This window comes from Rhinolophus hipposideros, assembly GCF_964194185.1.
Source record: "Rhinolophus hipposideros genome assembly, chromosome: 13".
Classification (NCBI taxonomy): domain Eukaryota; kingdom Metazoa; phylum Chordata; class Mammalia; order Chiroptera; family Rhinolophidae; genus Rhinolophus; species Rhinolophus hipposideros.
The window spans coordinates 28842869-28856975 of NC_138059.1; the positions used below are offsets into that span (position 1 = coordinate 28842869).

General features: G+C 39.9%; 1 protein-coding gene across 3 annotated transcripts in view; it reads right to left on the reverse strand.

The window, feature by feature from the left end:
• The window catches only part of DCAF13 (DDB1 and CUL4 associated factor 13), a 35996-nt gene extending 21901 nt beyond the window's left edge, over positions 1-14095 (reverse strand). For all 3 annotated transcript variants that reach the window (XM_081070905.1, XM_081070907.1, XM_081070906.1), the window contains exons 1-3: positions 13926-14095; positions 7827-8026; positions 7134-7241 (exon numbers count right to left, since the gene is read on the reverse strand). In XM_081070905.1, the coding sequence (XP_080927031.1) occupies positions 7134-7241; positions 7827-8026; positions 13926-13995 (378 nt within the window). In that variant the 5' untranslated portion in view covers positions 13996-14095. The remainder of the gene's footprint in view (positions 1-7133; positions 7242-7826; positions 8027-13925) is intronic.
• Positions 14096-14107: the final 12 nt, after the last annotated feature.

Here is a 14107-nt window from a genome sequence, read left to right on the forward strand (position 1 = left end):
CTTGTCTGCACCCCTCTAGTGAAAAGCTACTAAATGGATTTGCAATGTAGCCTTATTTTGGTTTTTGACAGCAAATAAGCTTTTCCTCACACCAAAACCAAATATTTTAACATTAACACCTATTCCCAATGCTCCTATGTGGAACAACAAATAAGTCCATTTCCTCTTTCACATGACAATTTTCAAATATTTAAAGGTAGCTCTCAGGTTTCCCAGAAGTCATCTCTTCTTTTTATTATTTCCTTGCAATCTGGGTTTTGCACCTAGCACACTACTCAACCTGTTCTTTAAAAAATCACCACTGCATCAGAAACAGTTCTGGGGACAAAGAGGAAAAACTGAGGGTTGCTAGATGGGCGGGGGGATGGGGATAAAGGGAAAGGTGAGGGGATTAGAAAACAGTCAGTAACCACAAAATGGCCTCAGAGTTTTCGAAAAATAATTTCGGGAACGTAATCAATAATGTTGTAAAGATTTTGTAGGGCATCTGATGGACACAGGTCCCATTTGGGAGACTGCGGGGAGCCATTGATGCGCCCCCCCCCTAGGGCGTTTGTCTTAGAAATATTTGGCTGAGTTTCACAGTAACTTGCTTATCTAGAAGCTTACAAGAACAGGGAGGTTGGCTACATGTGAAGGTCAGCATGTTCCAAACGCCAAGAAACAAGGAAGATAAAAAACACAAAAGTCACCACATTCTGTAAATAACGGTGGGAATGTTCCTGCTTATGTGCTGTATAAATTGGCTGAGACAAATAAACTCGGGGCTGCTGGGTTCTTCGGGACTAGCAGTCCTCCCAACCCCATCTTTCGTTTCTGTCTCTTTTCTGTATCCTCACCCCCTCAGTCAGGTCATCTGCTCGACTGGCCGGCAGGCTCCGGCAAGTGGCGCCCGAACAGGGACCTGAAAACCTGGGACCACGGTAGAGGACACCGCTCGGGAAAAGCGCGCAAGTGACTCGGACACGTGAGTCGGTAAGGGAGCGGTTAGTAGATATATAGTTGGGAGTAAAAAATTATGGGGCAAGAGAATAGCAAAGCGCTATTTGTACAGGTCTTAAAGACCATGCTCCGTTCAAGGGGCACTAAGGTTAGCACCACACAGCTGCACTCTTTTCTGCAGTTTGTAGAGGAGGTTTGTCCATGGTTCCCAGAAGAAGGGACAGTTAGCTCGAAAACATGGACAAAGGTTGGAGAGAGAGTGCAGGATTATTATACTGCCCACGGACCTCAACTGGTCCCAGTAGAGACATTTGGGCTATGGACTTTAATTAGAGACTGCTTAGATCTTAGACATGAGGGCTGTAGGCTGGAAAAGGTAAAACAGGCAGAAAATGTGGAGCTTCCCGTTTCTGCCTCTGCTCCGGAGGAAGGAGAGGAGGGGGAGGGAGCTCCGATATACAATAATGAACCTACTTATCAGGAAGTGCCGGATGAGCTATGAAAAGAATTAGATCTGAAAGATCAAGAAGGTTTGGAAAAAACTGCAGCTAAGTATGATAGGGAGAAATATCCCCCTGTAGTGGCTGCAGCTCAAGAAAGTAGACAGCCCACTGATCCAATTTATACACTTTCTCAGCAAATGAAAATTCTTCAGGGACAGCTAGTGAAACTTAAGGTTGCTCGGAAGGGAAAAGATTGCCTCGGACCTCCCCAAGTGCCTTATACTGGGAAAAGCGTTTCCAGACCTCCCCTGATTGCTTACACCGGTCCATGAAATCCCAGGGGTAGGGATCCCCCTGTAAATAATTTCACTGCTCCGCCTCCTGAGGAGCCTCGCATATGGGATCCCCCATTCACCTACAGCGGTGATAATTCAACAAACTGACTTGGTAGAGTGGCTGTTTCTACCTAATAATTTTGTCAAATCACTCCCAACTTATTTGGAATTAATTTCAGAGCTTGTTTTATGAGCTCACACTTAAGTTCTTTATTTAAACGGAATCTAAGCTGATAAAATAGTAGTCCCGTTTAAAAAACAACAAATTATATACTTAAATACCCATTCTAAAATCTGACAAGTTGCTATTTGTGGATATTTTAAAATTATTAATAATCACTATCCAAAAAATAAATTGTTTCAATTCCTTCTAAAGACCAGTTGGATTCTCCCTAAGAGATTAAGTCCAGCTCCAATTTCAAAAGCTGTAACAGTTTTTACTGATGGGTCTAGTAACGACAGGGCAGCGATAATAAGTGAAATAAATCAACAAGTCATTCAAACTAATTGCACCTCTACACAGAGAGCAGAGTTACTTGCTGTATTAACTGCCTTATAGGATTATACTAAACCTTTAAATATTGTCTCTGATTCAGCTTATGTAGTTTACACAGTAAAAAAACATTGAGACGGCGTTACTGTCTAATAACTCAAGCCCGTCTCTCCAGTTTCTTTTTAATCAGCTTCAACAGGTGGTTAGAAACCGACAACATCCATTCTTCATTACTCATATACGTGCCCACACCTCCCTACCGGGACAACTGATGCGTGGCAATGCTGTTGCTGATTCATTGATTGCTAATGTTCTAATTACTGAGGCAACTGAGTTTCATTCTTTAACCCATACAAATGCTGCTGGCCTTCAAGCTCATTTTCCTATTACTTACAAATAGGCCAGACATATAGTTCAAACTTGCCCAACCTGCCAAATTGTTAATGTTTCTCAAGAGTACAGCAGATCGCTTTTGACATCCTTCTGCCAGCCCCCAGGCCTTGGTTAAATGGAAGGACCCACTTACGGGTTCGTGACAAGGCCCAGACCCGGTCCTCATATGGGGCCGAGGATATGTTTGTGTTTTTCCACAGGATGCTGACGCCCCGAGGTGGCTCCCGGAAAGACTGGTACGCCATGCGGAAAAATCTAAGGAGTGGAGGGACCAGCAGCCCCTAGACCCTGAAGACAGTGATGATGAGTCCAGTTGAATTTCCACAGACGCGCAGCTCCTCAGTGGTAACTTCTCAAAAGATGTTCCTGACCGTGCTGGTCCTGCTAGGCGCAGCCTCAAAGAGTCAGGGACAAGGGAATAACTATTGGACATACGTGCCTAACCCCCCATTGCTCCAACCGGCTGCCTGGGATCATCCAGAGATTCCTGTCTACACCAACAACACTTGGTGTATGGGTGGTTTTTCCAACAGCCACATTCGTCCGACAAAGGCGGAAAACTTCAGTTTTGATGGCCTATCCACAGGGAGGCCCATTTGCTTCACAAAAAACCCCGGGGACAAGAACAACTGTCTCCTAGTTAACCTGACTCTGTCCAGAAGGAGCTACTTGGTCCAGATAAACAGTCCCCTCAAGGATGGGGACAATGAGTTCCAACAAATCACCACCACTTTGACCAATTGGGAAGTTTGGATGACAGAACTCACAGGAACAGGAGTGCCAAATATTACATCGGGAGCACCTGATTTCCCTGTTTGTGAACGCGACAACAACAACCATACGGGACAACCTGTATGGCTTAGGTGCCGTGGGACTAACGGTACGGTGTATAATACCAGTAACTCAGGGTATTTGGTAAATTGGGGTCTTCAAGAAAAAGACAATATGGGAAAATTATATCTGGTAGAGACTCTATTAACTATGGACGGCGGCCCCATACAGTCTTATTTGTGGCGGTTGGTGGCCGCTATGGGGGGGGAGACTGGGGATCCACGAGGGAATGTACAGGTTGTACGGGTTAATGTTGGCTATTACAAAGTACAGGCCTGCGTGCCAGAACCCTATGTACTTCTAATTGGAAATGTGACAATAACTTCTGCCGAAAGTCATTGGAATGTTAGTTGTTATAATTGTACCCTTACTAATTGTGTTTATAATATCTCTGCCACTAGCAAACTTGTACTCCTACATCAACCTTCTTTTGTAATGGTACCCGTAAACCTTACGGGTCCCTGGTATAGTGATGAGGGAGTTCAGCTATTCAAGCAAGTTACTAAATTGCTTTCACGCCCAAAACGCTTTGTAGGTCTCCTTGTAGCAGGTATTGCTGCCTTAGTTACTCTGATTGCTGCTGCTACTACCGCAGCTGTCTCTCTTTCTCAATCTATTCAGACTGCACAATATGTCAATCAGCTATCTGCTAATGTTACACAAACTCTTGCTATCCAAGAAGCTATAGATCAAAAAGTAAAAAAACGCTTAAATGCATTGTATGACACTATGTCTCTCATAGGAAGAGAGGTACAGAGTATAAAACTACGCATAAATCTGGACTGCCATGCAAACTTTAAACATATTTGTGTGACCCGAAAGGTTTATAATAAGTCTGATTATGGTTGGGATAAAGTTCAAAAACATCTTGCAGGTATTTGGCATCATGATAATGCCTCTCTAAATTTGATACAATTACATCAAGATATTCTAGCCCTAAGAGAAGCACCTCAGCTAGATACTTCCCTTGCCGAAATGGCAAAACAGATGGTTGAAGGGATACAATCCCGCTTCCCATCTCTTACAGCCTGGCAACATGGAATAGGAGCCCTCATTGGACTTGCGGGCTTGGTGCTTCTTGGGTTACTGATATTTCCCTGTGTGCTTCAATTGATTATCCGAGACCTCTCAGCAACTAAAGTCACCTTACATAGGTTGCTGTTACATACCAAAAGACAAAAACGCCCTGATACCATGCTATAACTCTCCGCGAGAGCAAAGAGGTGCCCCCATAAATAAGTGATTTTGCCGATGACGAGTAAGTCTCTCTCTTGGTACAGGACAACTCAAGCCAGGCGGCATCCGATAAAATAGGATGTGCATTGCCAAAGACGAGTAAGATCCTTTGATACAAGGTGAGACAACTTAAGACAGGCGTCACTTGGGATAAGCACCTTAGCTCTATAAAATAAAAAGGGGGGAGATGCGGGGAGCCATTGATGCGCCCCCCCCCTAGGGCGTTTGTCTTAGAAATATTTGGCTGAGTTTCACAGTAACTTGCTTATCTAGAAGCTTACAAGAACAGGGAGGTTGGCTACATGTGAAGGTCAGCATGTTCCAAACGCCAAGAAACAAGGAAGATAAAAAACACAAAAGTCACCACATTCTGTAAATAACGGTGGGAATGTTCCTGCTTATGTGCTGTATAAATTGGCTGAGACAAATAAACTCGGGGCTGCTGGGTTCTTCGGGACTAGCAGTCCTCCCAACCCCATCTTTCGTTTCTGTCTCTTTTCTGTATCCTCACCCCCTCAGTCAGGTCATCTGCTCGACTGGCCGGCAGGCTCCGGCAGGAGACCACCTCAGGGAAGATGTAGATGCTTGATCAATGTACTGTACTCCTGAAGCTGAACAATAATGAATGCCAACTCTAATTTTATATATATAATGTGATGGCTTGGTGCGATGTCGGAGGGATAGTGGAAGGGGGGATGGGGGAAGGGGGTTCACAATGAGAGGGATATAAACGATGAATGTCTGATGAAAGTATTACCTTGTCTTGTGCACCTGAAACTAATAATAATAAAAAAAGAATAAATGGTGCAAAAAAAAATCACCACTGAATAAGGAAGATTTACATAGTTGGTTAGTGTGTATGTATACACAAACTGTTGTGTATACAGGGTAAAACATTTGAAAAGATATACATGAAATGGCTATCAGTGTTAGAACTGAAATTATAGAATTACAGGACCTTTAACTTTCTTATTTTTTGCAGGTCTACATTCCTAACATATTATTCTCAGTCTTCGTCCTCATCAGACCTAGTGGTAGTCCACACAAACCAACTACCCCTTCCTCCTGAGACATTAAGCTCATTCACAGGCTCTTCTAGTTCTCTAGCTACTCCCCAAGTTTTCCCATTTGTAGAGGTAGGCATTCCCCAAGGCTATTTCCTTGATATCTCTGATTTCTACATTTTCCATCTCATTTCCCCCCAATGATGCCATACCATGGATTCAATCAGTATTTCTGTAGTGATGCTGCTAAGTTTAGCTCTGACTTCCCTCTTGAGCTCTAGTCCTGCATCTGTAAGTCTGACAGACATCTTCACTTAACACAGCCCATGGGCAGTCTTGCTCATCACACCATAGCCTTCACATTCGCATTGCCCTATAAAGTTTTTGACATCCTTGGTTTCCCCATTTCAGTAACAATAACCACCCGCTTCCGAGGCATCCCTCAGTTGTCAAGCCTGTCTAACCTCCCAAATGGATCCAAACCTAACAACCACTTTCCACTGTTTTCACTCCCCAGCTTTCACTCTTATTATTGCGTACTGCTGTCCAATTAATCATCTCAAAGCACAGCTTAGGGTCTGTCATTCCCATTAAAAGAACTTTCAATGAACTCGAACAGACATTTGTACACGAATGTTCTTGGCAGCATTATTCATAAACGCCAAAAGGTGAAACAACCCAAATGTTCATTGATGGGTGAATGGATAAACAAAATGTGGAATATACATAAAATGGATTATTCAGTCATAAAAAAGAAAGAAATTCTGGCACATGCTACAACATGGATGAAGCTGAAGGCCATGCTAAGTGAAATAGGTCAGACACCAAAGGGCGAATGTTATATGATTCTGCTAATGAGATACCTAGAAGAGTCAAATATATAGAAAGTAGGACAGTGGTTACCAAGGGCTGGGATCAAGGCAGATGGGAATTATTGTTCATTGGGGCACAGTTTCAGTGTGGGAAAATGAAAAATTTCTGGAAATGGATAGTGGTGATAGTTGCACAATGATATGAATGTACTTAATGCCACTGAAATGTACACTTAAAAATGGTCAGAATGATAAATTTTTTGTGATATATCTTACCCCCCGCCCATACACACATTCTTCTGTGACGTACTACTGACACAGTACAACTTACTCACCCCTAGCAATGAAAATCCTCCAGAATAAACTAAACTACCTTTCTAGTCTTACAATGCTTAACCCGCTTTTCAGTTTCTATAGCATACTAATTCAAGATTATGTTAAGTAATTATTTATTAAAAAATCAAAAAGGGGAAGGATGGATTACATAAAGACAACAAGGACTTTTTTTAAGGTTTTAGGAAGGTATTTTGCATTGTGAAATTCCAAAAGGGCCTTGGAACAAATAAATGAGCCAAGGAAATATTCAATTAGATTAATCTTACACATGTTGAAAAGAGTTAGTAACTTAATTGTATGATACTTACAGTAAAAAAAGAAGTCCCACAAAAGCGAGCACATATTCCACGTACAAAACCTTCATGTGCTTGTATTGTACGGATACAGTTTCGTTTAGTCAAGTTCCAAATTCTAACCTATGATAAAGCATACCAGGAAATGCCAGTGAATTGTAAATATAAAACGTTCAGGCACAGGAGTACTGCATTCCAAGAAAAATAAATTCAACACTGAAAAGGCTATGAATCACTCTACCAGACAGCTAAAAACAAAATCATCTGGATTAAAATAATGCAATGCATATGGATAAATATACCAACAAGCAGAATATTCAATCTGTTAAATACTCAGTTCATTGTAGCTTAAAGCATTTCAAAGCGTTCCTTCTTTGCCAGAGTGGGAAATAATTAAGTGTTGAATTATTAATAGCATCCTGTTATTAATAAAACTCACACTGAAATATCTTTACTGAAAACATGCTTTATTATTTACTGATTTACTGTCAAATTAAGTCTTAAGCTACTACATTTTTAATTTCTTAGGTTTAGGTAAGAAACTACTGAAATTACTAATTCAAACAAAATTTAGACTTGAGAATTACAAAACAAGACATAGAAACATGAAATCAAACCAATTAAAACCCATAGAAACTCAAAACTAAAGAACATTTGTAATATTACTATTTTTAGTTTAAAACATCAACATTTAGAGATGACACTTGCCTCTCCATCACATGCCCCAGAAAGGACAGTAGCCAGGCTCTTTGGATGCTTTGCCAAGCAATTGACTCCATCTCGGTGACCATCCAGGGAAGCAAGGAATGGTTTTGCAAATACCCGTTCCAGTTTGGTAGCATTTAAAGCTCTTACATATTCTCGTGGGACCTCAAAAGGATGTAAGGTAGGATCATAGTTTCTTGGAACTGAAATAAGAATGACTCTTCTTAATAAAATAATTCACTTTTAATATTTCCTGTGGTCTTCCTCAGCTAATCATTCCATTTGTTATTCAATAAGCCACTGCTACGGACACCTATGCATAGTACTGTGAAGAATACAAAAGTAGGAGAACTTTTGTCCAGACACTTCCAAAATCACCATAAAACCATAGGATGCATATATTTTGCAAAATAATTAGATCCTATATACACACACACACACACACACACACACACACACACACACACACACATATATACACATACGCACATAGCTTTTCCTTTTATATGTCCTACTACACTCTTCAACTGGGTGCTAAGCTTTCACAGGCAGCGTTTCCAATATACATATTGGAAACGCTGCCTGTGAAATATATATGTATATATACATATATATATATGTATATATATCCTCCCCCCACCCCAACTATACTCTTCACTTGTACTCCTTAAGCCTACCCAGTGCCTGGTACAAAACAAATGCATGATAAATGTTTGCCTGACTGAACTCTAAGCTCCTTGTGGGGCAGGGAATATTACTAATCCTTAGTGCTAATCACTGTAGCAACAGGCATACACTGTTGTGATTATGATTAGAGCTACTATTTACTGAGCATTTCTCACATTTGTTTACTTACTTAAAAAAAAAACAAACACAGAGTTTACCAATGCCAGACACTGTTCCAAATACCTTATGGGGTGTGATAAAAATATACGGTGAATGTTTAAATTTAAAAAAATTATTGCAGTAAAAGACACATTGCCATTAACCCCCCTCAAAATACTTCCCCTCACTTCAAACACACTTGTCCCATCATTCTTGCCACTTTCTGAAGCAGTCCTAGATGTCTTCTTCCCTGAGTGTCTTTAGTTACGCTGTCGTATATTAACTCAGTTAATCTCCACAGCACCCTATGGGTTAGGTTCTATTACTAATCCCACTTTATAGATGGGAAAACTGAGGCACAGAACAGTAACTTGCCTATGAAGTGATGGAGCCAGGATTCAAACCAAGGCTGTCTGGCTTCAGAATCCATGTTCTTAACTATTATGCTATGCTGCCAAACTTGTTGTCTCAGTTAATAATCATGCTTAGGAAATAATTCTAAGTCTACATGTCTAAAAAACCCTCAGTGTCTATAAAAGTAAATGCATCTTCTCATAACTTCACCCTGCAGTCTCTTCTTTCTAACTCTATTAATGATATCTAATATTTAATCAAGTTCATTCTTATGTATTACATCTTCCACATTACCGACTGCCAAAACTTAAAGTCCTACTTATATTCTCTCTTTGAAATACTTATTCATTCTTCCCTTTATTTCCCTACCTCTAGTAACTTAGTTTTGGGCCTTATTACTTTATACTTGGACTACTGTAATACGTATCATCTCCACTCGATTTGGTGACACCTTACACCATCATCCTAAAACCCAGCTTCTTACATGTTACTCCTGTGCTCAGAAACTCGCCGAGGCTCCCTGCAGTGGCAGTCTTCAAACTCTTGATGTGCCCCATTAGCAACAGTTTTTGAGCAGGTCTTCCCCCCTCCACATATATAAACCATATTTATTGAGAGCATGTAATTAAAGAGGCTTGCTTTAAAAACAAATTTCAATTTAACACTATGATAGAGTGATTCAAAGCTTTTAACTTAATGTATTTCAATGTTTGGTTTTAATTGCTACCATAGTTGAAAAAGATACAGGCAGAACTAGCTATTGCCTGGTACTGTGTTATTGGGAACACAGACATACCAGAACCAATTCCTCCTTTTGCAGTTTTGTGCTAACAGATGTGTCTTCAGTCACTATGAACACGTCAGAGCGGGGCTGGTTCAGTCTATACGGGGCTGGTACTGTGCAAAAGGAGGACTGCTTTCACTTCACAAAGACAAGCAGATCCAAAGAAAAGACATCCATTGTTGGCTACATTGATGTAGTATACAGAGGGTGCCAAAAAATGTACCCATTTTAAGAAAGGAAATAACTGTATTAAAATTATAATACTCAATATATACTGATAACAAAATATGAATGCAAGTCACCTTTGACTTCTCCAATTACAAGAGATGCTCAAAGTGGTTACCATCAGCATCCAGAAACTTCTGATTATGGTGAACTACCGCTTGAGCATAGATAACATCTCTTAAAATGTGTATACATTCTTTTGGCACCCCTGGTATTTAATTCTGCTGTCCCATCCACCAGTTCTGTAAAGGTTATTTCTGAAATTTATCTAGAAAATTTCCATTTACTCTGATGTCAATAGTTGTTCTTATAACTATTTGGCATTTTCATAATTTTAACAGTTAAAAAGATTCAACAAGGTAGATCATTATGTTTACCAATATTTTCATGCAGTCAAAACCAAATTTTTATAGGACACTTTCATCATTTTTCAGGACAAAAATTTTTAAATGATGGAAGCAGTTCTAAATATACATTTTCAAAATGGTCTTCCATAGCTCAAGATTTTTTGAAAAGCAGTCACTTCCTTACCATTCATCATTAAAATGGACCTTGAAGTAGCAGGTTATGTATTTCTTTTAAAATAAAAACTCCTACCTACTGTTCACAGCCACACAAAGGTTCAGCAAATTTTTAAAAAATGCTTAATTCATCACTATGTTCCACAATTCTTTTAAGAACTTTGCCATGATATCACCAAGGAACCTCTGCAGGAAAAGATTTTCATGGTTCCCCCATTACTTTACAAGTTATTATAAAGACTTTGTTACTTAAAGATTAAATATAATCTCCCAATAAATGTAAACTGTAATACACTTTAATAGTTCAAAGGTAGAAGCAAGCACACCTTTGTCAATCTTCCAGTCTTTTCTTGAGATACCTGAAGTACCACATACAGCATGTGACTAACATTTAGCTAAAATGAGGATATTAGTATTAATGCAAGTATGATATAAATAAAAAAAATTTTTTTAAAGAAATATAAACCGAAGTATTGCTTTTTCCCCACTCCACAATGGATAGCCCAATACCTTCATTTTATAGACCACTGACCAATGGAATTAATTTCGAGCTTCTTTCTAGTCTTCCACAATGAGATCCCAATCTACTTCTTGAGCTATAAGCGCTTTTTGAAACTCAGTTCCAGCCAAACTGGTTTATTCACTGTCACCTAAAACTGCCTTGCTCTTTCCTTCCCACTCTTGTGTGCTTACAGAAGTCATTTCCCCCACTATGAATGTACTCCAACTTTCATCCTAAACTACCTAAACCTTATGTAGCCTTTAAAAACATTCAGCTTAAATCTATGTCTATAAAGTTTTTCAAATCACTGTGATCATTCCCACCTCCAAATTTATACATTTAGTCAACAAAAAACATGCAATAAATATATATGGGGCACTTGTCATATGCCACAAACACTAAAGATATCATAGCTAAGACTCATGGCATAAATTTATGTAAATTGTTCTCAAACATTTGTATGTTAACCAACTGTATCAGAATAACCAAAGGAGTTTTAAAAATACAGATTCTCTGATGCTCACACCGGGTCTACTAATCAATACTTAATAAGTATTTGAATACTGCACAAAATTTACCAGGAAATAACAGCTAAACAGGAATGAAAGAACAGCCATAAAGAAGAAAGAAATCTTACCATCTGCAACAACATGGATGGACCTAGAGAACATTATGTTAAATGAAATAAGTCAGACAGAGAAAGACAAATACCGTATGATTTCACTTATATGTGGAATCTGAAAAAAAGAATAAATAAATGAACTAATCAGAAACAGTCTCAGAGACATAAAGGAAAAATTGAGAGTTACTAGATGGGAGGGGGGGTGGGGATAAGGGGGAAGGTTAGGGGATTAGAAAGCACAGTCAATAACCACAAGATTGCCACAGGGATACAATTTGGGGAATATAATCAATAACGCTGTAAAGATTTTGTAGGGTATCCGATGGACACTTGTCTCATTAGGGAGACCACCTCAGGGATGATGTAGATGTCTGATCATTGCACTGTACACCTGAAGCTGAACAATAATGAATGTCAAGTACAATTTTATATATATATATATATAAATATACATATATATGTATATAGTTATAAGAAGAGGAGTACAGCATTAGGAAGAGAGACAGTGGAAATATAATGGCTGTGTTCGATGTCAGAGGGGTAGTGGATAGGGGAAGAGGGGCTGTCACTGTGTGAGGGATATAAATGATGTCTAACTATTACATTGTTTTGTGCACCTGAAACTAATAAAAAAAGTTTTAAAAAAATGAGAGAATAAAGGAAGATAATAAATGTTTCCCTTATTGTATGTTTTACAGAACTCCAATACTTATACTATTTTTCCATTTTGCTATTAACACTTTCATCAGAAACTATAAAGAAACAGGAAGATGTTAGCGAAGATAAGACGTTTAACAAGATCAGATGACTAATAAGCTCCTAACATTGAGATTCTAAGACCAGCCAGCCATTCACTCATGCCCGCATTAAGACATTTATAAAGCAACTACTACGTGCCAGGTGTCTAAACACAGTGGATATAGAAACAGGTACAATTCTTCCCCTCTCTCCAAACTCAGTCTGATGGGAAGGACTGACAATCAAAATAATCACAAGCCAAAGTGATAAACACTCTGATATTATTTAAAAAGGGCACTTAAAGGGGGCGCGTAGATGAAGGATCCACAGACTTAAGTATGGAAGGATTGCTGTTCAGAGAAAGCCTCCCAGATGAAGGAGAGAAATTGGGTAAGGGTGTGTGCCACAGGATGGCTGAAGAGAGAATGCCTGAAATGCACTCAGGCTGGCGAGGGTGAATATAAGCTACTTGCGGGAAAAGTAGTGACTGGTGAAACTAGAGAGGAAGATGGGACCAGGTTCAAGGAAAAAAGTTGCTGTCAAGTCCAAGTCTAAAATGCAGGACCTAATTTGCATTTTAGAACTATAACTGTCTTGTTACTTAACCCGTAAACATTTTCTGAGTTGAGTCCACACTTACTTCTTAGCAAAGCTCATATGGATAGACAGATAACTTCTACTACTCAGTCAAAGTAGTGAAATCTTGTTCCAGCCTCGTTTTCTATCACTTATCCCTTAGTCAAACACTGATTACACGGCCCTTTGTTTTCTGCCTTTAGTTCATTCCTGCCTTAAGGCCTTTGAACTTCTTACTCTCTTCATTAGAATAGTCTGTTCTCATATGTTTGGTCCCTCGTGATTTAGATATCATGAGCTGTAATTCATAAGCAGTCAGCATGTGAATGGGGGGAACAGACCAGCACGGATAAATAAAATTCATTAATTTCATTTTAACCATTCCCAATTCCAAGAGTTGTTAAGAGAAAACTGACGGATTTAAGTTTCACCTTTGCCTCTTCCCATTACCAGCAGTATATAATTTTCAGTAGCAAAGTGACCAGAAGTTAGAGCAACAGGGAGGTTTAAAAGAAGCCGGTTTTAAGAGTTAAATGCTTCAGTTCACGAGTTTGGTTCATTCACGTTCCACTTTTTAGAAGTTAGAGAAACAGGAAGGTTTTCAGAAGCCTGCTTAACTGTTAAATGCTTCAGTTCACGAGTTTGGTTCATTCAAGCTCCACTTTACAACAACAGTAACCTGAGAAAAATCTGAGAGCAGCGGCTGGCGGGGGCGGTAGGGGGGCGCCAGCATTCTCCACGTGGCTACATTTCCCACTTACCACGAGAGAAACTTCTTAGAAAAAGGACTTGAAGAGAAGTTGTCTCCTACCCAGTCTCGTAACGGCCTGATCGGTACACTTCGCCTTAGAGAACAGGGAAAGAACGCGACTACAGCGCATCTCCCCGCCACCTTTACGAAGTAAAAGCCGACTGCAGACCCAAGGCTGGCGGGCCCCCTACTTCCGTGTCTCACCTCTCTGTAAGTCCAACTTGGTTTCGCGGACATAGTTGTCCGGGTTTCGGCTCAGCATCTTCACCTTCATCTTGGCGGTCACTTCTCCCGGACTCCACGAGCCTTTCCCTCCAGGTGCGGATACCGCCGCCTCCTCCTCCGGCTAATTCTACTTCCGCTTCTTCTAGACTACTTCCTGTCAC